Here is a 26,565-nt window from a genome sequence, read left to right as displayed (position 1 = left end):
TCCGCACCCTCGCCAGCATTTATTGTTTGTAGATATTTTGATGATGGCCATTCTGACCAGTGTGAGGTGATACCTCATTGTAGTTTTGATTTGCATTTCTCTCATGATTAGTGATGTTGATCATCCTTTCATGTGTTTGTTGGCAATCTGTATATCTTCTTTGGAGAAATGTCTGTTTAGTTATATTTAGGTCACAGGCTCCCGGGACTGGCGGTATGGATAGTGACCTGTGCTCACACACAGGCTTCTTGGTGGCGGCAGCAGCAGCCTTAGCGTCTCACGCCTATCTCTGGAGCTCCTTTAGGCGACGCTCTGAATCCCCTCTCCTCGCGCACTGGAAACAAAGAGGGAAGAAAAAGTCTCTTGCCTCTTCGGCAGCTCCAGACATTTTCCCGGACTCCCTCCCATCTAGCCGTGGCGCACTAACCCCTTCAGGCTGTGTTCACGCCGCCAACGCCAACCCCAGTCCTCTCCCTGCGCTCCGACCGAAGCCCGAGCCTCAGCTCACAGCCCCGCCCGCCCTGGCGGCCGAGCAGACAAGCCTCTCGGGCTGGTGAGTGCCGGTCAGCACCGATACTCTGTGCGGGAATCTCTCCACTTTGCCCTCCGCACCTCTGTTGCTGTGCTCTCCTCTGAGGCTTGGAAGCTCCCCCCCCGCCCCCGCCACCCACAGTCTCCGCCCGCGAAGGGGCTTCTAGTGTGTGGAAACCTTTCCTCCTTCGCGGCTCCCTCCCACTGGTGCAGGTCCCGTCCCTATTCTTTTGTCTCTGTTTTTTCTTTTTTCTTTTGCCCTACCCAGGTACGTGGGGAGTTTCTTGCCTTTTGGGAGGTCTGAGGTCTTCTGCCAGCGTTCAGTAGGTGTTCTGTAGGAGTTGTTCCACGTGTAGATGTATTTCTGGTGTATCTGTGGGGAGGAAGGTGATCTCCGCGTCTTACTCCTCTGCCGCCTTGAAGGTCTCCCTCCAGCACTTTAAATATATCATGCCACTGCCTTCTGGCCTGCAACATTTCTGTAGAAAAATCAGCTGATAGCCTTATGGGGGTTCCATTGTATATGACTCTTTGTTTTTTTCTTTCTGTCTTTAAAATTCTCTGTTTAAGTTTTGCTGTTTTAATGACATTATGTCTTGGTAAGCGTCTGTTTGGATACATCTTACTCAGTGCTCTCTGTTCTTCCTGTACCTGGATATCTGTTTCTTTCTTCAGGTTTGGGAGGTTTTCAGCCATAGTTTCATGAAATACATTTTCAACCCCCTTCTCTTTCTCTTCTCCTTCTGGGACCCCTATAATGCAAATGTTGGTACACTCAATGTTATCTCAGAGATCTCTTAAACTATTCTGATATTTATATTTGTTTTTCTTTTCGCTGTTGTGATCAAGTGATTTCCATTATCTATCTTCCAGATTACTTATGCTTTCTTCTGTATTACTTAGTCTTGTATTCATTCCTTTTAGTGTGTTTTTCATTTCAGTTATTTTATTCTTCAGTTCGGATTGGTTCTTTTTTATATTTTCTAGCTCCTTGTTAAAATTCTGTGTTCTTCTATGCTTTTCCCTAATTCAGTTAGCATTCTTGTCATTAATGCTTTAAATACTTTATATGGTAAATTGTTTATTTCTGTTTTATTATGTATTTTTGAGGGGTTTTCTCTTGCTCTTTCAATTGAGACCAATTCCTCTGTCTTCTCATTTGCTTAACTTTCTCTGTCTCTATGAATTTAGGGGAAACAGTTACCTATTGCAGTCTTCAAGGAGTGTCCTTACATGGGAGCATCCATGTATAGTCTGTGTGTGCCCAGTGCCTTTGGTGGGAGGGCTGGATTTGACATGAATGCAAGTCACATTTTTCCTCATGGTGTGCTGGTAGCTGTCAGCTGCCAGTGACTATTGCCTACCGATTGGGGATGGGGTCCGATCCAAAGTTGCTGGAACAGAAGCCCTGAAGTTTGGGTACAAGGTGGCTCCATTCCCTTCAAGGATGTGCTCTCCCCTCTCTCAGCTTCGGCACCCCTGCCCCAGAGGAGAGCGGTGCTGGAGCAATAGGGGCCTATGTGGGCTCTCAGCTCATGATGGTGCATGGGCTTCAGAAGGTTGGCTGTAGACAGAGGTCCAGGCTGTCTCTGATGTGCTGCCTGTGTAGTGCCAGCAATGGCTGCCCCCTCCCTGCCCGGAGGCTGCCCCAGATCTGAGTCATCTCTGTGTTCCAAGGTCTACCACTTTCCTCAGTCTTGGCAGCCCTGTATCCAGTGCAGAGCTGTGACATGAAATAAGCAAGGCTGGAACAATCGAGAGGCTCAGGCTGGGGCAGATGCTAGGGTGGTCGCAGAAAACCTGGCAGCCACGAATGCAGTCTCACTCTCTCCTCTCCACGCTGCCTCAGGCGCAAGCCAGAGGATGCACACCCTTCACGAGCTGAGCTCAGGCTTCCCACAGCCCCCCTGTTAGTCTCAGTAGCCCTCCAACCAGCCAAGGGGGCCTGTCTGCCCTTTGTCAGACCTCAGGCCTGTGGAGCCCAATACGTGACTTGAACTGCCCATGCCCCAGGGAGGATGTCTGCCCACGTAACCTCTCTTTTCCTCTGAGTCCCCTCCCGTGGTCACAGGTCCTAACCTGATAATTTCTCTGCTCTTCTACCCAATTACATGTGAAATCTTTCTTACAGCCTTGGTTGTATCGGAGTCTTTCTACCATTTTCCAGTTAGTTTTCAGTGAGAATAGTCCCACATGTAAAGGTATTTTTGATGTGTTCGTGGGGAGAGGTGACTTCTATATCTTCTTATTCCTTTGTCTTGATTGATCTCCCCTTGTTGATTTTTTTGTAAAAATTGTATACTTAGAGTAATGTAAATATATTACTTTGCTTTTCGTGTTAAGCACTATGTACCATTTAGAATTATAAACCTGAAGGACAGAGAGAACATTTAGGAAAACATAATGTGTCTTACTAGAAACAGTATTGACTTGGAATATAAGATAGCCTTTTGACAAAAATGTGTGCAAATAAACTTTTTGCCACAAGAGCTTTGAAAATGTAGTCAATGCCCTTGGAACAGTCTTCTTGTGGACTCTTCAATGTATCCTCAAATTCAGGGCATTTGAATCATGAAGTCGGTAAAATGGTGTCAATTTTAATTTAATTTAGTTCCACATACATTTTTTGAGCAATCCCTGTGATATGCATGTGTTATATTGGACACGCAGCTGACATCATCTAGAGGAAAATGTATGAGGCACAAAAGAAGGAGGCTTCAATTCAGGTTTCTCAGATAACTAGCTGTCTGGGCCTCAGTTTCTTATTCTCTGAGGTGTAGACAGCATGACCAAAATGTTAGCAGTTTCTTATTTCCTGCTCAGTTTGCTTCAAGTTTCTATTATGAATGAATATTTGAGTATATATGTATATTTGTAAATATGTATGTATATATCTGTATGCACATACACACACATATAAATGTTACATGGCAACTCAAGTTTTCCTAAACATTTTTATACAAATTAAGTTTTATGTTTTTATTCTTTTTTATTTTTTGGCATAGTGTATTCTAGTGTTTATCTACAAATTATATTTCTTTTCTGGGTATAAAATGTAGTATCTTCTTTCTTTCAGGGATTTTTCTCACTGAAATTAACTTATGAAACATGAGGGCATCAGGACACACTGCTGAGTCTGGCATCTCCCAGTGTGTTCACAGTCTTGCTGGGCTTATGTTTATTTAACAGGGTATCCTTAGTTACCAAGCATGTTTGCAGGTTGCAAGGAACCTAGGAATATGTATAAAGAAATTAGACAAATGTCATTAATATTTGATGTTATATATGATCTTCCAAAAGTATCTCAGTTACTTTGCAGTTTCAAAAATAGGGATAAATCCTTCTGCCTCGTAAAGAGAGTGAAACAAATACTTAGGAAATTGTCTTTCTTCTTTTTTCCAACTTATCCTATCCATAAAGGAACATCAAACTTCTGCCTTTTCAGGAACTGATTATCCAGTGGTAAATTATTCCTGATCTTTGATCTACTCTTTTTTTCTTCTCTTCTTCTTTTCATATTTGATACCCACTGGTATTTCTATACAGAGTGTATAGGATGAAATCCAAACCAATTTACATGGTATTTTTCAAAAGGTTTACTCTGGAGGCAATTATTACTGTCAGTTTAATGGACATTTAAAAACTATATGTGTTATTCATATTATCAATGTCACATCAGTTGTATCAAGAGATTTTTTTTAAAAACTGCAACTATGCATGCACAAAGATAATGACTGCTTATCACCACCTGGCCAGCACACATTTTTACCAAGGCTCTGATTTTAGTGTTGAGCTGAGGATAGATGAAAATTTAAAAAAAGCTCAAACACATGGGAATATTTTTAGGCAAGCGAATATCAGAGAGGTTAAGTCTGAGTCATATAAGAAGGGGCTACAGTTAAAGGGTTTATTTGCTTGAAATACTGACCTCTCAAGCACCCTTTATATCCACGTGAGAGCAGGTTTTACTAATTACACAGGCTAACAGCTCATTAAGAATACAGCATAGGGGGAGACCTTCAAGATGGCGGAAGAGTAACACGCAGAGATCACCTTCCTCCCCACAAATACATCAGAAATACATCTACACGTGGAACAGCTCCTACAGAACACCTACTGAACGCTGGCAGAAGACCTCAGACCTCCCAAAAGGCAAGAAACTCCCCACGTACCTGGGTAGGGCAAAAGAAAAAAGAATAAACAGAGACAAAAGAATAGGGACGGGACCTGCGCCAGTGGGAGGGAGCCGTGAAGGAGGAAAGGTTTTCACACACTAGAAGCCCCTTCGCGGGCGGAGACTGTGGGTGGCGGAGGGGGAAAGCTTCGGAGTAGCGGAGGAGAGCGCAGCCACAGGGGTGCGGAGGGCAAAGCGGAGAGATTCCCGCACAGAGTATCGGTGCCGACCGGCACTCACCAGCCCGAGAGGCTTGTCTGCTCGGCCGGGGCGGGCGGGGCTGGGAGCTGAGGCTCGGGCTTCGGTCGGAGCGCAGGGAGAGACTGGGGTTGGCGGCGTGAACACAGCCTGAAGGGGTTAGGGCACCACGGCTAGGCAGGAGGGAGTCCGGGAAAATGTCTGGAGCTGCCGAAGAGGCAAGAGACTTTTTCTTCCCTCTTTGTTTCCTGGTGAGCGAGGAGAGGGGATTAAGAGCGCCGCTTAAAGGAGCTCCAGAGACGGGCACGAGCCGCGGCTAAAAGCGCGGACTCCAGAGACGGGCATGAGACGCTAAGGCTGCTGCTGCCGCCACCAGGAAGCCTGTGTGCGAGCACAGGTCACTATCCACACTGCCCCTCCCAGGAGCCTGGGCGGCCCGTCACACAGCCTGTGTGGTCCCGTGATCCAGGGACAACTTCCCCGGGAGAACGCACGGCGTGCCTCAGGCTGGTGCAACGTCATGCCGGCCTCTGCCACGCAGGCTTGCCCCGCATACGTACTCCTCCCTCCCCCCGACCTGAGTGAGCCAGAGCCCCCGAATGAGCGGCTCCTTTAACCCCGTCCTGTCTGAGCAGAGAACAGATGCTCTCAGGAGACCTACACGCAGAGGCGGGGCCAAATCCAAAGCTGAGCCCCGGCAGCTGTGCGAACAAAGAAGAGAAAGGGAAATCTCTCCTAGCAGCCTCAGGAGCAGCAGATTAAAGCTCCACACACAACGTGATGTACCCTGTATCTGTGGACTACCTGAATAGACAACGAATCAGCCCAAATTGAGGAGGTGGACTGTGGGAGCAACGATATATATATATTTTTTTCTCTTTCTCTTTTTGTGAGTGTATGTGTATGCTTCTTTGTGTGATTTTCTCTGTGTAGCTTTGCTTTTACCATTTGTCCTATGGATCTGTTTGTTTATTTATTTATTTATTTATTTATTTATTTATTTATTTGTATAGTTGTTTTTTTTTTTTTTTTTTTTTTTTTTTTTGGCGGTACACAGGCCCCTCTCTGTTGTGGCCTCTTCTGTTGCGGAGCACAGGCTCCAGATGCGCAGGCTCAGTGGCCATGGCTCACGGGCCCAGCCGCTCTGCGGCATGTGGGATCTTCCCAGACTGGGGCATGAAACTGTGTCCCCTGCATCAGCAGGCAGACTCTCAACCACTGTGCCATCAGTGAAGCCCCTAGTATAATTTTTAATGCTTGTTATCATTGGTGGATTCGTTTTATGGTTTGGTTGTGCTCTTTCTTTTTTTCTTGTCTTTTTCTTTTTTTTTACTACTTTTTAATTTTTTTATAATTATTTTTTATTTTAATAACTTTATTTTATTTTATTTTATTTTTCTTTCTTTTTTTCTCCATTTTATTCTGAACCGTGTCTCTGACAGGGTCTGGGTGCTCCAGCTGTGTGTCAGGCCTGTGCCTCTGAGGTAGGAGAGCCGAGTTCTGAACATTGGTCCACCACAGACCTCCTGGCTTCACATAATATCAAATGATGAAAGCTCTCCCAGAGATCTCCATCTCAATGGTAAGACCCAGCTCCACTCAACGACCAGCAAGCTACAGTGCTGGACACCCTGTGCCAAACAACTAGCAAGACAGGAAAAAAAAACCACCCATTAGCGGAGAGGCTGCCTAAAATCATAATAAGGTCACAGGCACCCCAAAACACACCACCAGATGCGGTCCTGCCCACCAGGAAGACAAGATCCAGCCTCATCCACCAGAATGAAATCCAAATGAAAATAAATAAGGAAACACAAGCTTTAAATGATACATTAAACAAGATGGACTTAATTGATATTTATAGGACATTCCATCCAAAAACAACAGAACACACTTTCTTCTCAAGTGCTCATGGAACATTCTCCAGGATAGATCATATCTTGGGTCACAAATCAAGTGCTGGTAAATTTAAGAAAATTGAAATCATATCAAGTATCTTTTCCAACCACAACACTATGAGACTAGATATCAATTACAGGAAAAAAATCTGTAAAAAATACAAACACGTGGAGGCTAAATAATACACTACTTAATAACCAAGAGATCACTGAGGAAATCAAATAGGAAATAAAAAATTACCTAGAAATACATAACAATGAAAGCACAACAACCCAAACCCTATAGGATGCAGCAAAAGCAGTTCTAATAGGGAAGTATATAGGAATACAATCCTACCTCAAGAAACATCTCAGAAAAACAACCTAACTTTACATCGAAAGCAGTTAGAGAAAGAAGAACAAAAAAACCCCAAAGTTAGCAGAAGGAAACAAATCATAAGAGCAGATCAGAAATAAGTGACAGAGAAATGAAGGAAACAGTAGCAAAGATCAATAAAACTAAAAGCTGGTTCTTTGAGAAGATAAACAAAATTGATAAACCATTAGCCAGACTCATCAAGAAAAAAAGGGAGAAGACTCAAATCAATAGAATTAGAAATGAAAAAGAAGTAACAACTGACACTGCAGAAATAAAAAGGATCATGAGAGATTACTACAAGCAACTAAATGCCAATAAAATGGACAACCTGGAAGAAATGACAAATTCTTAGAAAAGCACAACCTTCTGAGACTGAATCAGGAAGAAATAGAAAATATGAACGGACCGATCATGAGCCCTGAAATTGAAACTGATTAAAAATATTGCAACAAACAAAAGCCCAGGACCAGATGGCTTCACAGGCAAATTCTGTCAACATTTAGAGAAGAGCTAACAGCTATCCTTCTCAAGCCCTTCCAAAATAGAGCAGGGGGAGGAACACTCCCAAGCTCATTCTACAAGGCCACCATCACCCTGATACTGAAACCAGACAAAGATGTCACAAAAAACAAAACTACAGACCAATATCACTGTTAAGCATAGATGGAAAAATCCTCAACAAAATACTAGCAAACAGAATCAAACAGTACACTAAAAGGATCATACACCATGATCTAGTGGGTTTTATCCCAGGAATGCAAGGATTCTTCAATATACTCAAAGCAATCAATGTAATACACCATATTAACAAATTGAAGAATAAAAAGCATATGATCATCTCAATAGATGCAGAAGTTTTGAAAAAATTCAACACCAATTTATGATAAAAACCCTCCAGAAAGTAGGCATAGAGGGAACTTACCTCAACATAATAAAGTCCGTTTATGACAAACCCACAGCCAACATCATTCTCAATGGTGAAAAACTGAAACCTTTTCCTCTAAAATCAGGAACAAGACAAGGTTGCCACTCTCACCACTATTATTCAACATAGTTTTTGAAGTTTTAGCCACAGCAATCAGAGAAGAAAAAGAAAGAAAAGAATCCAAATCGGAAAAGAAGTAAAACTGTCACTGTTTGCCGATGACATTATACCATACATAGAGAATCTAGCAGCATAAAGATGCTACCAGAAAACTACTAGAGCTAATCAATGAATTTGATAAAGTAGGAGGATACAAAATTAATGCACAGAAATGTCTTGCCTTCCTCTACAATAATGATGAAAAATCTGAAATAGAAAGTAAGGAAACACTCCCATTTACCATTGCAACAAAAAGAATAAAATACCTAGGAATAAACCTACCTAAGGAGGCAAAAGATCTGTATGCAGGAAACTATAAGATACTGATGAAAGAAATTAAAGATGATACAAAGAGATGGAGAAATATACCCTGTTCTTGGATTGGAAGAATCAACATTGTGAAAATGACCATATAACCCAAAGCAATCTACAGATTCAGTGCAACCCCTGTCAAACTGCCAATGGCATTTTTCACAGAACTAGAACAAAAAATTTCACAATTTGTGTGGAAACACAAAATACCCCGAATAGCAAAAGCAATCTTGAGTAAGAAAAACAGAGCTGGAAGAATCAGGCTCCCTGACCTCTGGCTATACTACAAAGCTACAGTAATCAAGACTGTATGGTACTGGCACAAAAACAGAAATATAGATCAATGGAACAGGATAGAAAGCCCAGAGATAAACCCAGGCACATATGGTCACCTTATTTTTGATAAAGGAGGCAAGAATATACAATGGAGAAAAGACAGCCTCTTCAATAAGTGGTGCTAGGAAAACTGGACAGCTACATGTAAAAGAATGAAATTAGAACACTCCCTAACACCATACACAAAATTAAACTCAAAATGGATTAAAGACCTAAATGTAAGGCCCAACACTCTAAAACTCTTAGAGGAAAACATAGACAGAATACTCTGTGACATAAATCACAGGAAGATCCTTTTTGACCCACCTCCTAGAGAAAGGGAAATAAAAACAAAAATAAACAAATGGGACCTAATGAAACTTAAAAGCTTTTGCACAGCAAAGGAAACCATAAACAAGATGAAATGGCAACCTTCAGAATGGGAGAAAATATTTGCAAATGAAGCAACTGACAAAGGATTAATCTCCAAAATTTACAAGCAGCTCATGCAGCTCAATATCAAAAAAACAAACAACCCAGTCCAAAAATGGGCAGACGACCGAAAGTGTCATTTCTCCAAAGAAGATATACATATTGCCAACAAACACACGAAAGGATGCTCATCATCACTAATCATTATAGAAATGCAAATCAAAACTACAATGAGGTATCACCTCACATTGCTGAGAGCGTGGCATGGACATGTATACACTACCAAATGTAAATAGGTAGTGGGAAGCAACCGCATAGAACAGGGAGGTCAGCTCGGTGCTTTGTGACCACCTAGAGGGGTGGGATAGGGAGGGTGGGAGGCAGATGCAAGAGGGAGGGTATATGGGGATATATGTATACGTGTAGGTGATTCACCTTATTATACAGCAGCAGCTAACACAACACTGTAAAGCAATTATACTCTGATAAAGATGTTAAAAAATAAGAAATAGTACTAACACCTTGAAAATAGAGAAAATACAGCATAAAGAAGATAAATTATGAAGTCAAAAAGGTGGAAAAATAAGTGGAGCCACAGTAAACTAAATGCAGGTTCCCTGATTTATGGGTTTTTTTTAATCATGTGCAATGTGGATTAAGTGGACTGAGTTGCTCGGTACCAGATATAAGCCAAAGAAAAGACACTGGCCCAGGGTGACCATATGAGTATTGATGGGGAACAATAATAATAATACAGTGCCAGGCAGTCTACTGGTTAAGTTTAAAATTTTCAGGAGTATAGCATTTTTGCAATGTAGCAATCATACTGATACACAATATCTTTCCTCTTTTTCCTAGAAATAAAGTACTAAGTCAGAAATGTAAGATTCTGATATAATTGGAGATATTACTGAGGCAAATGTGTGATTTTGAGGACAAGAAGAGTGCTTCTAAAAGGATTTCTTAATACCAGTAGTTTGAACTATGTGTAGTAATATAAGCTATATTTGTCAAACTCCTACAGAATTTGCCATTTAGACATATTTATGATAATAAGATCCACTGTACTTAACCCAGTCTTTAAAATCTTAAGTGAAAATTGGGTTCTTTGAGATATTAGTACTGAGTGAACATTCAGGATCAGATTCATGTACAAGAATGGGATAGTTCACCCATATCAGACACAGGTAATTAAGAAGCACAAAGGAGAAAGAGATTATTGGAAATTCTGTATGCTCCCCCACCCCCAAGCCCTTTCTTCCCACATTGGACATACATGCACATTCTGTCTCCAAAAAAGATTTTGTAGGCTTACCTACAAGACAGAGCATTTACATTATGAAATATCTCCATTTTTGCCCTAGAACGTTCAGTAGGTGTTCTGTTGGAGTTGTTCCACGTGTAGATGAATTTCTGATGTATCTGTGGGGAGGAAGGTGATCTCCGCGTCTTACTCTTCCGCCATCTTCCTCCGGCTCCTGCCCTAGAACGTGTAAAGCTTTAGGACATTTTCCAGGGAGCCATAAACCATTAATCCATAGATTCAGAGTTTGTTTACTACTCCAGGTAACAACTAATAATAATAATTCTTTAGGCTGGGACAAACTGCTAAGGGCTTTTATAGATAAGACTCTTCTTCCTAGTAGACATTACTAATCTCTTTACCTGGGATTCCAGTTGACAAGGGCATTAGACTCATTTACCTCCTTTTTTTTTCTCCCCCTGGGCTGCTCCCTCTACCACATACACACACACACATGCACACACACACACACATACATATCATAAAATGGGGGAATAGATCCTAGACCAGCTGCTTTAATAACTCTTTTTCTCCCCAAATACTAATCAATGAAATATAATTGAGTCAAATTTACAAAAACATTTTCCAAAACCTGTAAATATTCAAGCATATAATGAAATTTTGCAACCCTTGTAAACTTTAGTTTAAAACAAAAAACAAAAAAACCGAGAAGCGTGCCTATAATTTCTAGTAGAACTAGAAACCTTCCAAAATTAAAGAATGAAATAATCATGGAGATGATGATGATGGTGATAGTAATTAAGCTCTCATAATTTATCAAACACTCTTCTATATTTACTTGTATTATAAGACATAATTATTTTCTGGGGTAGATACTATTATTTTTGCCATTTAACAGATGTAAAATTGGGGCATAGAGAAATTAAATGACTTAGCCAGGTTTATACAGCTAGTAGATTCTGATGCCATTGATCAAATCCAGGAAGTCTGACTTCAAAATCCATGCTATTGACTGTTAAATCACATATGAGAAGAGCACAGATATTTCAAATTCAATATATTTTTATTAATAAAACTGGATAATAAACGAGAAGCTATCTTATTAGAAAATAACAGCGGAGGATCAGTTTTGTTGATTATTACTGTTGCAAAAATGAAATAGATTAAATATTGACATCAATGAATAAGGACTAATTTGTTTGAATGACTGTTATGAACTCAGTGTCTTGTGATGGGCTATAAGACAGATGAAGTAGGAGATACAACAGACAGCATAATACCTGCCAAAAAAGACTAGAGGTTGAGTTACAGGTTATGTCAAATGAGATATATTTAAGTATCAACATCACAGAGGTGAATTGAAGCAATTTACAAACTGAGGTAATTTGTCCAAATATATGTGATTATCATGCCAAAATTCTAAGTTAGAAATACTTTAGTAGAGCGTGACTCACAATGTTATTTTCATTTGTAAAATCCTAAATAATGTGAAGGCTGATAAACTAAACTGAGAAAAGAATGGTAAACAAGAAAGAAGTATTACCTATATTGCCATCTGTTGGGGAAATGAACATCTGTCATGTTGAATGAAAGATGAAGCTTGGAAATTCCCAAGGAATCACAACAGCTAGAACTACTATTTAAGATAAAAAACAGACTTCAAGACTAATTTAGATTTTTTAATTTGAAAAAGATATTTAAAGGAGGAAAAACAAACCTCCAGTAAGTTAAAAACTATTGCTTTTAAGATTTCCAGACATAATTTTAGATTAAATTAGAAGGGAATTGTGCTGGAGAAAGAGTATTGTCAAAACTTGTTTCCAGAGTACATTCTGTGCTCTCTGGAAGTATCTTGTTTTTTGACTAATAGATCCATGCATGTCACAACATATGTAGGCAAAAATCCTAGCCTGGAATTTAGTTTCAACTCATACATGGCATTTTGAGTACAATTTGCTTCTTTGCGTCAAAATTTCATTTTCTCTAGAGTGGATGGGATTGGATTAAGTGATACTCAAGGCTACTTTCAATTGTACTCCTATTAATGCTATGTATCTATTAAAAATATCCTGTTAATAATTGCATGCTTGAAAAAATATTTATTTTATAGATGAAAATTGTGTTCCTAGAACTTCCTATTATTATTATTTTACATCTTAAAAAATCTTACATCAGTATCTTTTCTCTCCTTTAGGGTGGAGTTAGTGGATTGACTGGAGAGCTAGAATTTGGAGAAAATGGAGGCAATCCCAATGTCCACTTTGAAATTCTTGGAACCAACTATGGAGAAGAGCTTGGCCGAGGTGTTCGCAAAGTAAGACCAGACACACTGATAAATATGCTTTTTCCTATAGTAATATGGTTTTGTTTGATTGTTCTCCATGCAATACAATCACGGTATGCATTAAAGTCTATATTGTAGTTTGAGAGAGAAGAGGGGGAAGAATTAGGCATTTAGATGACCTTACATACATATCAGAAGTATTAATCAATAAATTCTATCTGTGCCTTAGAATAAAGGGAAAAAATTAAACTGATCATTGCCTAGGGAACTAGTATAATCTTCCATTCATTATAATACTAATTTTTATAAAGTAGTGAATTTAATATTTATGCAATGCATAGCTACTTATGCAATGCAAGCTATGCAATGCATAGCTTGTAACATGCACAAAATCAGAATAAGAGCTTTGATAAATTTTATATATTAAGAGGGAAAGTTTACTATAAAACGTGACATTACAGTATTTCAGCATCTATGTCGTGTAATAAGTAGAAAAAAAATGGTTGGTGGGAAATGGACTCTTGTTTTATACTACAGATCACATGTAAGAAGTTGAGTGCCAGTAAAGGATGTTTCATGAAATACTGGGCCAATAACTTTCTTAAGGAGAAATGTAAAAACCCTGGAGAAATGACTTTTCTACAGTTCTGATTTGCCATTTTTATATATTTTGGGTAGGGAAAAACCTAAGTTAATTGAGTGTGCATACAGAGTTCATAGCTATAAATTTGTAACTGTATAAAGTTGGCTGCATTGAAAGTAAGGTCTTCAGTAGATGTTTCTTTCCAGTGCTGAGGTGTAGGATGCAGAAAAGTTTATACAAATTGAAATTTAGAGTTATTCTAATGAGCAATAAAAACCTCTTGGTAAATTTATGCTAGAGAAGTTGAAACTATCTTAATGTGTTTTTAATTGTTTTATAGTGAAACATAGCAAACATATAGAAAACTACATAAAGCACAAGGATAGTTTAGTGAATTATTGTAAAGGAAACACCCACTACTATGGTAAAGAAGTAGAACATATCAAGCATCCTAAAACCCCCATTATACTTCTTGTTGACATCCCTGACTTCCCTTCTCAGTAGTATCACTGTTAGTCTGAATTTTATAATATAAATTTGTTTACATTTTAGTATAATTTTATCACCTAAGTGTGCATCATTAAATATTTGTTTTTCTGATATTTCAATTTATCAATGGACACAATATAGTATATATTCTTCTTGCTTTTTATATTCCTCATTGTGTTTGTGTTATGCATTCTTGTTACATGAAGTTGTTTAATCATTTATATTGCTGTATCATTTTTTTATGTATAAATGTGTCATAACTTGCTGTGATCTGTTTCTGCTTTTAGGCTATCATAAGCAATGATATTATGAATATTCTTAGACATATATCTTAGAGATATTCTCTTATACTTGTGCATGTATTTCTGTAGGATTTGTATCCAGGAGTAGAATTGCTGCAATACAAGAAAACATACACTGAACTTTACTAGATAATCTCAAATCTATTTCACAAGTAGAAGTATTCTTGCTATATTTGTGGGGAGGAAGGTGATCTCCACATCTTAATCCTCCACCATCTTGCAGGTCTCCTCCTTTTTCATACTAATCTGGTTACCCTTCTTCATCATCCAAACCTGCCCCAGGGTGCAGCGTGGAAGCAGCTCCACTCTTTAATTCTGATAATTTATCTGTAAATTCTGTTGAGTTCTCTGCATATCATCTGTGATTAATGATTTCATCTCTTCTTTTCTAATTTTTACACCTTTTATTTCTACTTGCTTAGTGTACCGACTAAGGCCTCTAGGACAATGTTGAATGAAAGTAATAGTAATAAGCATCCTTGGATTATTATCGATATCAGAGAAAAAGATGTCAGTATTACACTACTAATTATAATGTTTTCCTGTTTCTTTTTTATTAACTTTGATCAGATATAGGAAACTTCATGTATTCCTAGGATAAACCTAATTTTTATACTTATATAAAATTATAATTATGTTCATATTTACATAATTTTTTTTGATTTGCTACCACTTTGCTTAAGGTTTTTACATTAATGTTCATGATTAAGGTTACCTGAACTTTTCCTCTGTTGGATTTTGAAACTAAGATTATGTTGGCCTCATGAAATGTGGTGGAGAGCATTTCCTCTTTTTCTATACTCTATGAGTTATGTAAAATTGGAAGAATTTCTTCCTTGAGTGTTTGGTAGATGACCTTATGAAGCCAACTTGGACTAGAATTTTCTTTGTGGGAATATTTTTTATTACTGATTCTAGTTTTTCATAGTAAATAAAAATAAAAGTCATATTTTCTAATTCTTCTTGTAAAGCCAAGAAACTTTGTTTTTATGAAGTTTTAAAGTTTTTTTCTTTTCTGTATGTATTGGCATAAAACTGCTAATAATATCCTTTTAAATATCTGAAACATTTCAAGATCTGAACTTATTTTTATTTCTGAATAGTTTTCTTTATAAATAACGCTCTTAAATTATTATCATAAGTCTTCTACTTCTGATAATGCTTTCTTCTGTAAATAATATCTTTGTCTGCTATGAATAGAGCTAAAGCAATCTCCCTTCCATTAATATTTGGATGACATTTCTTTTTACTATCCTTTACTTTTAACTTTTCCTGTATCCTTTTGTTCCACACATAACTCTTAAAAAAAACATATAATTGATTATATGATACCTGTTTGACTATTTATGCCTAGAAACAAGAGCATTACATGTATTTAAATGAAATATATTTAGTAATACATTTGGAGTTAAGTCTACCATCTTGTACATTCTACCATTTTGTACATTCTATCTGACTTGCCTAGTGTAGGTTCCTTTTTTGTCCTTTCTTGCCTTCTTTTGGATTGTTAATATATTTTTTAAAATTTCCTCTTTCCTCCTCTACTAATTTGCAAGTTATATACTCTGTTTTTATTTATTTAATAGTTCCTCTAGAATTTACAACATGCATACTTTATTTATCAACATCTAAAGTTAATCAGTATCATCATCCTCCTCTCAGATAACAAACATACTTACAACATTTTAACTCCATTTACTTAATGTATCTACCTCTCACATAATAGATTATTATTCTTCATGTTTTTTTTTTTGTTGTTTTTTGTTTTTTTGTTGAAAGATTTTTTTTTTTATTAGTTTCTGCTTTATAACAAAGTGAATCAGTCATACATATACATCTGTTCCCACATCCCCTCCCTCATGCATCTCCCTCCCTCCCACCCTCCCCATCCCACCCCTCCAGGCGGTCACAAAGCACCGAGCTGATCTCCCTGTGCTCTGCGGCTGCTTCCCACTATCTGTCTACCTTATGTTTGGTAGTGTATATGTGTCCATGCCTCTCCCTCCCTTTGTCACAGCTTACCCTTCCCCTTCCCCATATCCTCAAGTCCATTCTCAAGTAGGTCTGTGTCTTTATTCCCGTTTTACCCCTAGGTTCTTCATGACATTTTTTTTTTTTTAAATTCCATATATATGTGTTAGCATACGGTATTTGTCTTTCTCTTTCTGACTTACTTCACTCTGTATGACAGACTCTAGGTCTATCCACCTCATTACAAATAGCTCAGTTTCGTTTCTTTTTATGGCTGAGTAATATTCCATTGTATATATGTGCCACATCTTCTTTACCCATTCATCCGATGATGGACACTTAGGTTGTTTCCAGCTCCGGGCTATTGTGAATAGAGCTGCAATGAACATTTTGGTACATGTCTCTTTTTGAATTATGGTTTTCTCAGGGTATATGCCTAGTAGTGGGATTGCTGGGTCATATGGTAGTTCTATTTTTAGTTTTTTAAGGAACCTCCATACTGTTCTCCATAGTGGCTGTACCAATTCACATTCCCACCGGCAGTGCAAGAGTGTTCCCTTTTCTCCACACCCTCTCCAGCATTTATTGTTTCTAGATTTCTTGATGATGGCCATTCTGACTGGTGTGAGATGATATCTCATTGTAGTTTTGATTTGCATTTCTCTAATGATTAATGATGTTGAGCATTCTTTCATGTGTTTGTTGGCAGTCTGTATATCTTCTTTGGAGAAATGCCTATTTAAGTCTTCTGCCCATTTTTGGATTGGGTTGTTTGTTTTTTTGCTATTGAGCTGCATGAGCTGTTTATAAATTTTGGAGATTAATCCTTTGTCAGTTGCTTCATTTGCAAATATTTTCTCCCATTCTGAGGGTTGTCTTTTGGTCTTGTTTATGGTTTCCTTTGCTGTGCAAAAGCTTTGAAGTTTCATTAGGTCCCATTTGTTTATCTTTGTTTTTATTTCCATTTCTCTAGGAGGTGGGTCTAAAAGGATCTTGCTGTGATTTATGTCATAGAGTGTTCTACCTATGTTTTCCTCTAAGAGTTTGATAGTTTCTGGCCTTACATTTAGGTCTTTAATCCATTTTGAGCTTATTTTTGTGTATGGTGTTAGGGAATGATCTAATCTCATACTTTTACATGTCCCTGTCCAGTTTTCCCAGCACCACTTATTGAAGAGGCTGTCCTTTCTCCACTGTACATTCCTGCCTCCTTTATCAAAGATAAGTTGGCCATATGTGCGTGGGTTTATCTCTGGGCTTTCTATCCTGATCCACTGATCTATCTTTCTGTTTTTATGCCAGTACCACACTGTCTTAATTACTGTAGCTTTGTAGTATAGTCTGAAGTCAGGGAGCCTGATTCCTCCAGCTCCGTTTTTCGTTCTCAAGATTGCTTTGGCTATTCGGGGTCTTTTGTTTTTCCAAACAAATTTTGAAATTTTTTGTTCTAGTTCTGTGAAAAATGCCAGTGGTAGTTTGATAGGGATTGCATTGAATCTGTAGATTGCTTTGGGTAGTAGAGTCATTTTCACAATATTGATTCTTCCAATCCAGGAGCATGGTATATCTCTCCATCTATTTATATCATCTTTAATTTCTTTCATCAGTGTCTTATAATTTTCTGCATACAGGTCTTTTGTCTCCTTAGGTAGGTTTATTCCTAGATATTTTATTCTTTTTGTTGCAATGGTAAATGGGAGTGTTTTCTTGATTTCATTTTCAGATTTTTCATCATTAGTGTACAGGAATGCCAGAGATTTCTGTGCATTAATTTTGTATCCTGCTACTTTACCAAATTCATTGATTAGCTCTAGTAGTTTTTCGGTAGCATCTTTAGGATTCTCTATGTATAGTATCATGTCATCTGCAAACAGTGACAGCTTTACTTCTTCTTTTCCAATTTGGATTCCTTTTATTTCCTTTTCTTCTCTGATTGCTGTGGCTAAAACTTCCAAAACTATGTTGAATAAGAGTGGTGAGAGTGGGCAGCCTTGTCTTGTTCCTGATCTTAGTGGAAATGGTTTCAGTTTTTCACCGTTGAGGACAATGTTGGCTGTGGGTTTGTCATATATGGCCTTTATTATGTTGAGGAAAGTTCCCTCTGTGCCTACTTTCTGCAGGGTTTTTATCATAAATGGGTGTTGAATTTTGTCGAAAGCTTTCTCTGCATCTATTGAGATGATCATATGGTTTTTCTCCTTCAACTTGTTAATATGGTGTATCACATTGATTGATTTGCGTATATTGAAGAATCCTTGCATTCCTGGAATAAACCCCACTTGATCATGGTGTATGATCCTTTTAATGTGCTGTTGGATTCTGTTTGCTAGTATTTTGTTGAGGATTTTTGCATCTATGTTCATCAGTGATATTGGCCTGTAGTTTTCTTTCTTTGTGACATCCTTGCCTGGTTTTGGTATCAAGGTGATGGTGGCCTCGTAGAATGAGTTTGGGAGTGTTCCTTCCTCTGATATTGTTTGGAAGAGTTTGAGAAGGATGGGTGTTAGCTCTTCTCTAAATGTTTGATAGAATTCGCCTGTGAAGCCATCTGGTCCTGGGCTTTTGTTTGATGGAAGATTTTTAATCACAGTTTCAATTTCAGTGCTTGTGATTGGTCTATTCATATTTTCTATTTCTTCCTGAGTCAGTCTTGGTAGGTTGTGCATTTCTAAGAATTTGTCCATTTCTTCCAGGTTGTCCATTTTATTGGCATAGAGTTGCTTATAGTAATCTCTCATGATCTTTTGTATTTCTGCAGTGTCAGTTGTTACTTCTCCTTTTTCATTTCTAATTCTACTCATTTGAGTCTTCTCCCTTCTTTTCTTGATGAGTCTGGCTAATGGTTTGTCAATTTTGTTTATCTTCTCAAAGAACCAGCTTTTAGTTTGGTTGATCTTTGCTATCGTTTCCTTCATTTCTTTTTCATTTATTTCTGATCTGATCTTTATGATTTCTTTCCTTCTGCTAACTTTGGGGTTTTTTTGTTCTTCTTTCTCTAATTGCTTTAGGTGCAGGGTCAGGTTGTTTACTCGAAATGTTTCCTGTTTCTTAAGGTGGGATTGTATTGCTATAAACTTCCCCCTTAGAACTGCTTTTGCTGCGTCCCATAGGTTTTGGGTCGTCGTGTCTCCATTGTCATTTGTTTCTAAGTATTTCTTAATTTCCTCTTTGATTTCTTCAGTGATCACTTCATTATTGAGTAGTGTATTGTTTAGCCTCCATGTGTTTGTATTTTTTACAGATCTTTTCCTGTAATTGATGTCTAGTCTCATAGCATTGTGGTCGGAAAAGATACTTGATACAATTTCAATTTTCTTAAATTTACCAAGGCTTGATTTGTGACCCAAGATATGATCTATCCTGGAGAATGTTCCATGAGCACTTGAGAAAAATGTGTATTCTGTTGTTTTTGGGTGGAATGTCCTATAAATATCAATTAAGTCCATCTTGTTTAATGTATCATTTAAAGCTTGTGTTTCCTTATTTATTTTCATTTTGGATGATCTGTCCATTGGTGAAAGTGGGGTGTTAAAGTCCCCTACTATGATTGTGTTACTGTCGATTTCCCCTTTTATGGCTGTTAGTATTTGCCTTATGTATTGAGGTGCTCCTATGTTGGGTGCATAAATATTTACAATTGTTATATCTTCTTCTTGGATCGATCCCTTTATCGTTATGTAGTGTCCTTCTTTGTCTCTTCTAATAGTCTTTATTTTAAAGTCTATTTTGTCTGATATAAGAATTGCTACTCCAGCTTTCTTTTGATTTCCATTTGCATGGAATATCTTTTTCCATCCCCTTACTTTCAATCTGTATGTGTCTCTAGGTCTGAAGTGGGTCTCTTGTAGACAGCATATATATGGGTCTTGTTTTTGTATCCATTCAGCCACTCTGTGTCTTTTGGTGGGAGCATTTAGTCCATTTACATTTAAGGTAATTATTGATATGTATGTTCCTATTCCCATTTCCTTAATGGCTTTGGGTTCGTTATTGTAGGTATAGTCCTTCTGTTGTGTTTCTTGCCTAGAGAAGTTCCTTTAGCATTTGTTGTAAAGCTGGTTTGGTGGTGCTGAACTCTCTCAGCTTTTGCTTGACTGTAAACGTTTTAATTTCTCCATCAAATCTGAATGAGATCCTTGCTGGGTAGAGTAATCTTGGTTGCAGGTTTCTCTCCTTCATCACTTTAATTATGTCCTGCCACTCCCTTCTGGCTTGTAGAGTTTCTGCTGAGAGATCAGCTGTTAACCTGATGGGGATTCCCTTGTGTGTTATTTGTTGTTTTTCCCTTGCTGCTTTTAATATGATTTCTTTGTGTTTAATTTTTGACAGTTTGATTAATATGTGTCTTGGCGTATTTCTTCTTGGATTTATTCTGTATGGGACTCTCTGTGCCTCCTGGACTTGATTAACTATTTCCTTTCCCATATTAGGGAAGTTTTCAACTATAATCTCTTCAAATATTTTCTCAGTCCCTTTCTTTTTCTCTTCTTCTTCTGGAACCCCTATAATTCGAATGTTGGTGCGTTTAATGTTGTCCCAGAGGTCTCTGAGACTGTCCTCTGTTCTTTTCATTCTTTTTTCTTTATTTTTCTCTGCATCAGTTATTTCCACTATTTTATCTTCCACCTCACTTATCCGTTCTTCTGCCTCAGTTATTCTGCTATTGATCCCATCTAGAGTATTTTTCATTTCATTTATTGTGTTTTTAATCGATGCTTGATTCATCTTTAGTTCTTCTAGGTCCTTGTTAACTGTTTCTTGCATATTGTCTATTCTATTTCCAAGATTTTGGATCTGGGAAATAGAATCTTGGATCAGCTTTACTATCATTATTCTGAATTCTTTTTCAGGTAGACTGCCTATTACCTCTTCATTTGTTAGATCTGGTAGGTTTTTATCTTGCTCCTTCACCTGCTGTGTGTTTTTCTGCTTTCTCATTTTGCTTATGTTACTGTGTTTGGGGTCTCCTTTTTGCAGGCTGCAGATTCGTAGTTCCCGTTGTTTTTGGTGTCTGTCCCCCGTGGCTAAGGTTGTTTCAGTAGGTTGTGTAGGCTTCCTGGTGGGGGGGACTAATGCCTGTGTTCTGGTGGTTGAGGCTCGATCTTGTCTTTCTGGTGGACAGGTCCACGTCTGGTGGTGTGTTTTGGGGTGCCTGTGGCCTTATTATGTTTTTAGGTATCCTCTCTGCTAATGGGTGGGGTTGTGTTCCTGCCTTGCTAGTTGCTTGGCATAGGGTGACCAGCACTGTAGCTTGCTGGTTGTTGACTGAAGCTGGGTGCTGGTGTTGAGATGGAGATCCCTGGGAGATTTTCGCTGCTTGATATTATGTGGAGCTGGGAGGTCTCTTGTGGACCCGTGTCCTGAAGTTGGCTCTCCCACTTCAGAGGCACAGCACTAACTCCTGGCTGCAGCACCAAGAGCCTTTCATCCACCCGGCTCAGAATAACAGTGAGAAAAAGTAGAAAGAAATAATTAGTAGAAGAAAGAAAGAGAGATTGAAAGAAAGGAAGAAGGGAAGTAAGTAAGGAAGGAAGGAAGAAAGAAAGAAAGGAGGGAGGGAGGAAGGATGGAAAGAAAGGAAAGAAAGGAGGGAGGGAGGGAGGAATGAAAGCAAAAGGAAGAGTGAATGGAAGAAGAGAGGGAGGGAGGGAGGAAGGAAAGAAAGAAAGAAAGACAGGTGGGAGGGAGGGAGGAAAGAAAGTAAAAGAAAGTGGAAAGAAGAAGGGTGGGAGGGAGGGAGGGATGGAGGAAAGAAAAAGAAAGAAGGAAAGGAGGAGCGGAGGGAGGGAGGGAGGAAGGGAAGGGAGGAAAAAAAGAAAGAGCAGGTAAAATAAAATAAAATAAAGTATGAAATATAGTAGCGTTATTAAAATTAAAAAGTAATTATTGAAAAAAAACACGGACCGAAAGAACCCTGGGACATATGGTGGAAGCAAAGCTATACAGAGAGAATCTTACACAGAAGATTACACATACACATTCACAAAAAGAGAGCAGGGGGAAAAATCAAAAATCTTGCTCTCCAAGTCCACCTCCTCGATTTGGGATAATTCGTTGTAAAAAGAGGAAAAGGGCGAAAAGTCTGAAATCTTGCTAAGTCCACCTCCTTAATTTGAGATAATTCGTTGTAAAAAGAGGAAAAAAAAAGGGGGGGGGGGAAGTGTTAAATCTTGTCCTCAAGGTCCACTTCCTCAATTTGGGATGATTCGCTGTCCATTCATGCACTCCACAGACGCAGGGCACATCAAATGGACCGTGGAGCTTTAATCCGCTGCCTCGGAGGCTGCACAGAGAGATTTCCCTGTCTCTGCTCTCACAGCTCCCGGGTCTCAGCCTTGGACCTGGCCCCGCCTCTGCGCGTAGGTCGCCGGAGGGCGTCCGTTCTTCGCTCAGACAGGACGGGTTTAAAGGAGCCGCTGATTCGGGGGCTCTGGCTCACTCAGGCAGAGGGGAGGGAGGGGAATGCCCTCTCCTCGCGCACCAGGCAACAAAAGGGAAAAAAGTCTCTTGCCTCTCCGGTAGCTCCAGACCCTTTCCCCGGACTCCCTCCGGGCTAGCACTAACCCCTTCAGGGTCTCTTCCTGCCGCCAGCCCCAGACCTCTCCCTGCGCTCCGACTGAAAGCCGATACCCGAGCCTCAGCTCCCAGCCCCGCCCGCCCTGGCGGCCGAGCAGACAAGTCTCTCGGGCTGGTGTGTGCCTGAGGGCACCGATCCTCTGTGCCAAAATCTCTCTGCTTTGCCCTCCACACCCCTGTTGCTGTGCTCTCCTCCGCTACTCCGAAGCTTTCCCCCTCCGCCACCTGCAGTCTCCGCCCTCGAAGGGGCTTGTAGTGTGTAGAAACCTTCCCTCCTTCACGGCTCCCTCCCACTGGTGCAGGTCCCGTCCATATCCTATTGTCTCTGTTTATTCTTTTTTTCTTTTGACCTACCCAGGTATGTGGGGAGTTTCTTGCCTTTTGGGGGGTCTGAGGTCTTCTGTCAGCGTTCAGTAGGTGTTCTGTTGGAGTTGTTCCACGTGTAGATGAATTTCTGATGTATCTGTGGGGAGGAAGGTGATCTCCGCGTCTTACTCTTCCGCCATCTTCCTCCGGCCCCCATTCTTCATGTTTTTAATGTTACCTTTTTTTTATTCCAAAAAGTCTTGCCCTTATTATTTTGTTCAATAACCATATATTCATATGTACCCACATATTTTCTACTTTCTTTGCTTGTTTTTCCTTCCTGCATCTGTATCTAGAATTGCTTTTCTTCTGCCTGAAGTATAGCTTTTAAATTTTCCTCTTTTGATGGTTTTCTTGTGGCCATATTTCTCAGTGTTTATTTACCTGAACGTGTCTTTATTTCATCTTCTTCTTTTAAAATATTTTCCCTAGACACAGAATTTCAAAGTGCTAGTTTTATTTTTTCAGCACGTTCATGATATCACTGTACTGCTTCTGGCTTCAGTGTTGTGGTTGATAACTCTGCTGCCTGTCTCACTGCCAGTCATCTTCTCTTACCTCTCTGGCTGAGTTTAAGATTTGTCTTTGTTTTTATATTTCGACATTTTCGCTATTGAGTGTCTCAGTGTGGACCTCACTCTAATGTGCATGGGTGTAGCAGGTTTATGATGGCAAAACCTGTGGTTATCAACATAGGATTTATGGTGAGTGAACAACTAATGCTAAGTATCTGGTGTTAGAGCTAAATTCATGAATCTGGAAGGACTTAGAGAGCATCAAAGATTACCATTAAGTCATAGAGGATTTCAAAACTCTTGGCGAAAATCTGTCTTAGAGCCAATTCTCTGCCTTCAAATTTATTTATTTAGTAATAAGAAATAAGTTACATTTATCTAGAGTCAGGTGGAAACAAAATAATTAAACTAGAATCATAAAATAAGTTGAGTATAAATATAACTGAAGGTTCAGAAAATGAAATTTTCATGATTTTTTAGCAGAAAGTAATGTATCTTTCTTTGGAGTTTTTGTCACTTAATTACTTGTCAAAGATTTCAGAAAACATTTTTAGACCTCATTATAATTGTGAAATCAAGATTAGTATAAAACATTACCTATGTTGAAAAAAAAGACTCTTGTACACATTAAGTTATACATACAGAAATGATTTCATTTGCAGTAGAACCTATGCAGATACAAGTAAAAGGTCTTTATATGAATATTACTTAATTCCTTACAAAAACTTTATGTCTTTTTCTTCCTCCCTACTCCCTATTATTATCCCTAAGTTTATGTGTAATCATTTTGCATCAGGTTTCTTCTTTCTTCCAATATCTTTTGTGTAAACTACCCCATGTAAGGTTATTATTACTTTTCCTAAAGCCTTGTGATTCTAATACTACCGTATTTTACCAAAGTACTTATCCCAATTCAATAAGTAGGTATATACAAGGATGATCATTGTAGTCCTATACTAATAGAAGCTGAGAGGAAAGTGTTTCAAGAAATAGAGGGGGATTAGCAATGTAGCAGAATAGCAGTAATATAAAGACTAAAGACAGTCCATTGAGTTTAAGAACTCAGGATTCATTAGTAACTGAGGAGAGACAGTAGAGCAGTTGGGTTAGGAATGTGGCTACTAACATCAGACTGTTCAAATTCCTGTTGCATTGCTTAAAACCAAGGGACATTGGGCATGTTACTAAATTCAGAGGTAGGTATAACCTAAATGATTTAGTAATGTGACGGGTCCAGAGCTGTGCCTAGTGCCTCAAAAAATATTGCAAATAATTGCTATTTATGAGGAAAATCTCAGTGGAGCAGTAATGCTTGTTAAATTGTAACAAATTGAAAAGTAAAAAGGAAGGTGATGAGTAGAGGAAGTAAGGGTAAATACCATATTAACCTGTTTGGCTATGAGAGTGGTCACTAAATGACTTTGTGAAATGGAGGGGGATAATTTTCAGAATGTAAGAGAGATGAGTATGCTTGAATGCTTGCAGATAAAACCAGCAGGGAATAAGAGAAAGAAGATAAAGGAAAGACAGGTGATCACTGATAGAAATCCAAGAGAAAGAGAGACAGTTGGATCCAGAATTAGGTGGAGTACTTAATCTTAGGCACCAAGGACATCATTTTCCTGTGGGATGGGGGAAGAAGAAAGGAGAGAATGGTGTGAGTGCAAGCAGCTTTTCACGTGTGCTGTCAAGAAGTTAAGGAAATTGTTAAGAAATATGTTATCTTTTCTTGGATAAACGGGAGGTGAGATTATCTGCTAGGAGAGAAAGTATAGCAGAAAACGTTAGAGATAATGAGGTTGGAAGTTTATAGCCAATGAATAAGTTTTGAAAGAGCTGCTGATGCAAACCAGAGAGAGGAAATTAGGGAACATGGAAGAATTGCCAGGCAGGTCTGTTGGCTCATATGAAGTTAGAGACCAGAAATTCATTGTAGCACTAGTCTACATGGCTTTCTAATTTTTTTATCCAGCAGCATTCAGTGGACAGAATGAATTTGCATTAATGTAGGATTGGGATTGGGATTTCATTAGACTGCTTTTGTTTTGTTTTGTTTTATTGTTTCTGATAGCAGTACAATGAGGCAGTGAGGGTAAAGATATTGTCAGAAGAGTGGCTGAGGTGGTGAAGCATGAAGTCTCCCTTGGATATTTATGCTACTGAAGGCAGGAGGAGTCTCAACAACAGGGAGAAAGCGTGGCTTAAGAGGATAGAGCCCTCAGCAAGTGTGAAGAAACTGATATTGCTTGGATTAAGTGAGGGAGCTTCAGAGCCAGGAAGCTGTGTTTGAAGAGAGAGACGTGTAAATTCATGATTGGAAGGGTGGATGGCTTCTAGACAATGAAAAATTCATAATTTTAAGGGTGGAAGAAGCGGGCTTCATTTAGCCTTCTAAGATTAGTGTAGTTCCAAGATCAGTGTAGTTGCTTTGCCTCGCTCTGAATTCAAAGTCTGTAATGTGTTATCATTGCCATTCAGTTAAAATGAATCATTTACTTCAAATTATGCCTACTTTATTCTTAAATAATATTAAAGAACTCCTGTAATCATTTGTTTATGTTTCTATACTCTGATTCCCAAATTGTATTGAAACATTCCAGTGCACTGACATTATATAAATGTTATGTGAAAGAGACCATAAATATTTACAGTGCCTTTTACATTGTTGACACTCAAAAAAATATTAAGCATTGTTAATTTTTAAATATTTATTTGTTTTTATAACTCAGATATTTTTCCATCAAACTGCAATTTTAATGAATTACTGAATTTATAAAGCTTCACATCTAGCTCTCAAGTAACTTTAAGAGTATTATGAATTAGTTTGTAGATTGCTAGCTCTATTTATAAATGGGGCAGTTCCTTCACATGGACAGTAATACATGTATAATATCTTCAAAGATACTTATCAAG

General features: G+C 38.7%; 1 protein-coding gene across 3 annotated transcripts in view; it reads left to right on the top strand.

Moving 5' to 3' along the window:
• Positions 1-26,565, top strand: part of GRID2 (glutamate ionotropic receptor delta type subunit 2) — a gene marked incomplete at both ends in the record, with an annotated part of 1,386,303 nt that overhangs the window by 851,832 nt on the left and 507,906 nt on the right. For all 3 annotated transcript variants that reach the window (XM_079709016.1, XM_079709017.1, XM_079709015.1), the window contains one exon: positions 12,761-12,880. In XM_079709016.1, the coding sequence (XP_079565142.1) occupies positions 12,761-12,880 (120 nt within the window). The remainder of the gene's footprint in view (positions 1-12,760; positions 12,881-26,565) is intronic.

Source organism: Hyperoodon ampullatus (assembly GCF_949752795.1).
Source record: "Hyperoodon ampullatus genome assembly, chromosome: 1".
NCBI classification, from domain to species: Eukaryota; Metazoa; Chordata; class Mammalia; order Artiodactyla; family Ziphiidae; genus Hyperoodon; species Hyperoodon ampullatus.
Note: the sequence above shows the minus strand (reverse complement) of the source record. Positions and strands in the feature narration are given on the sequence as shown.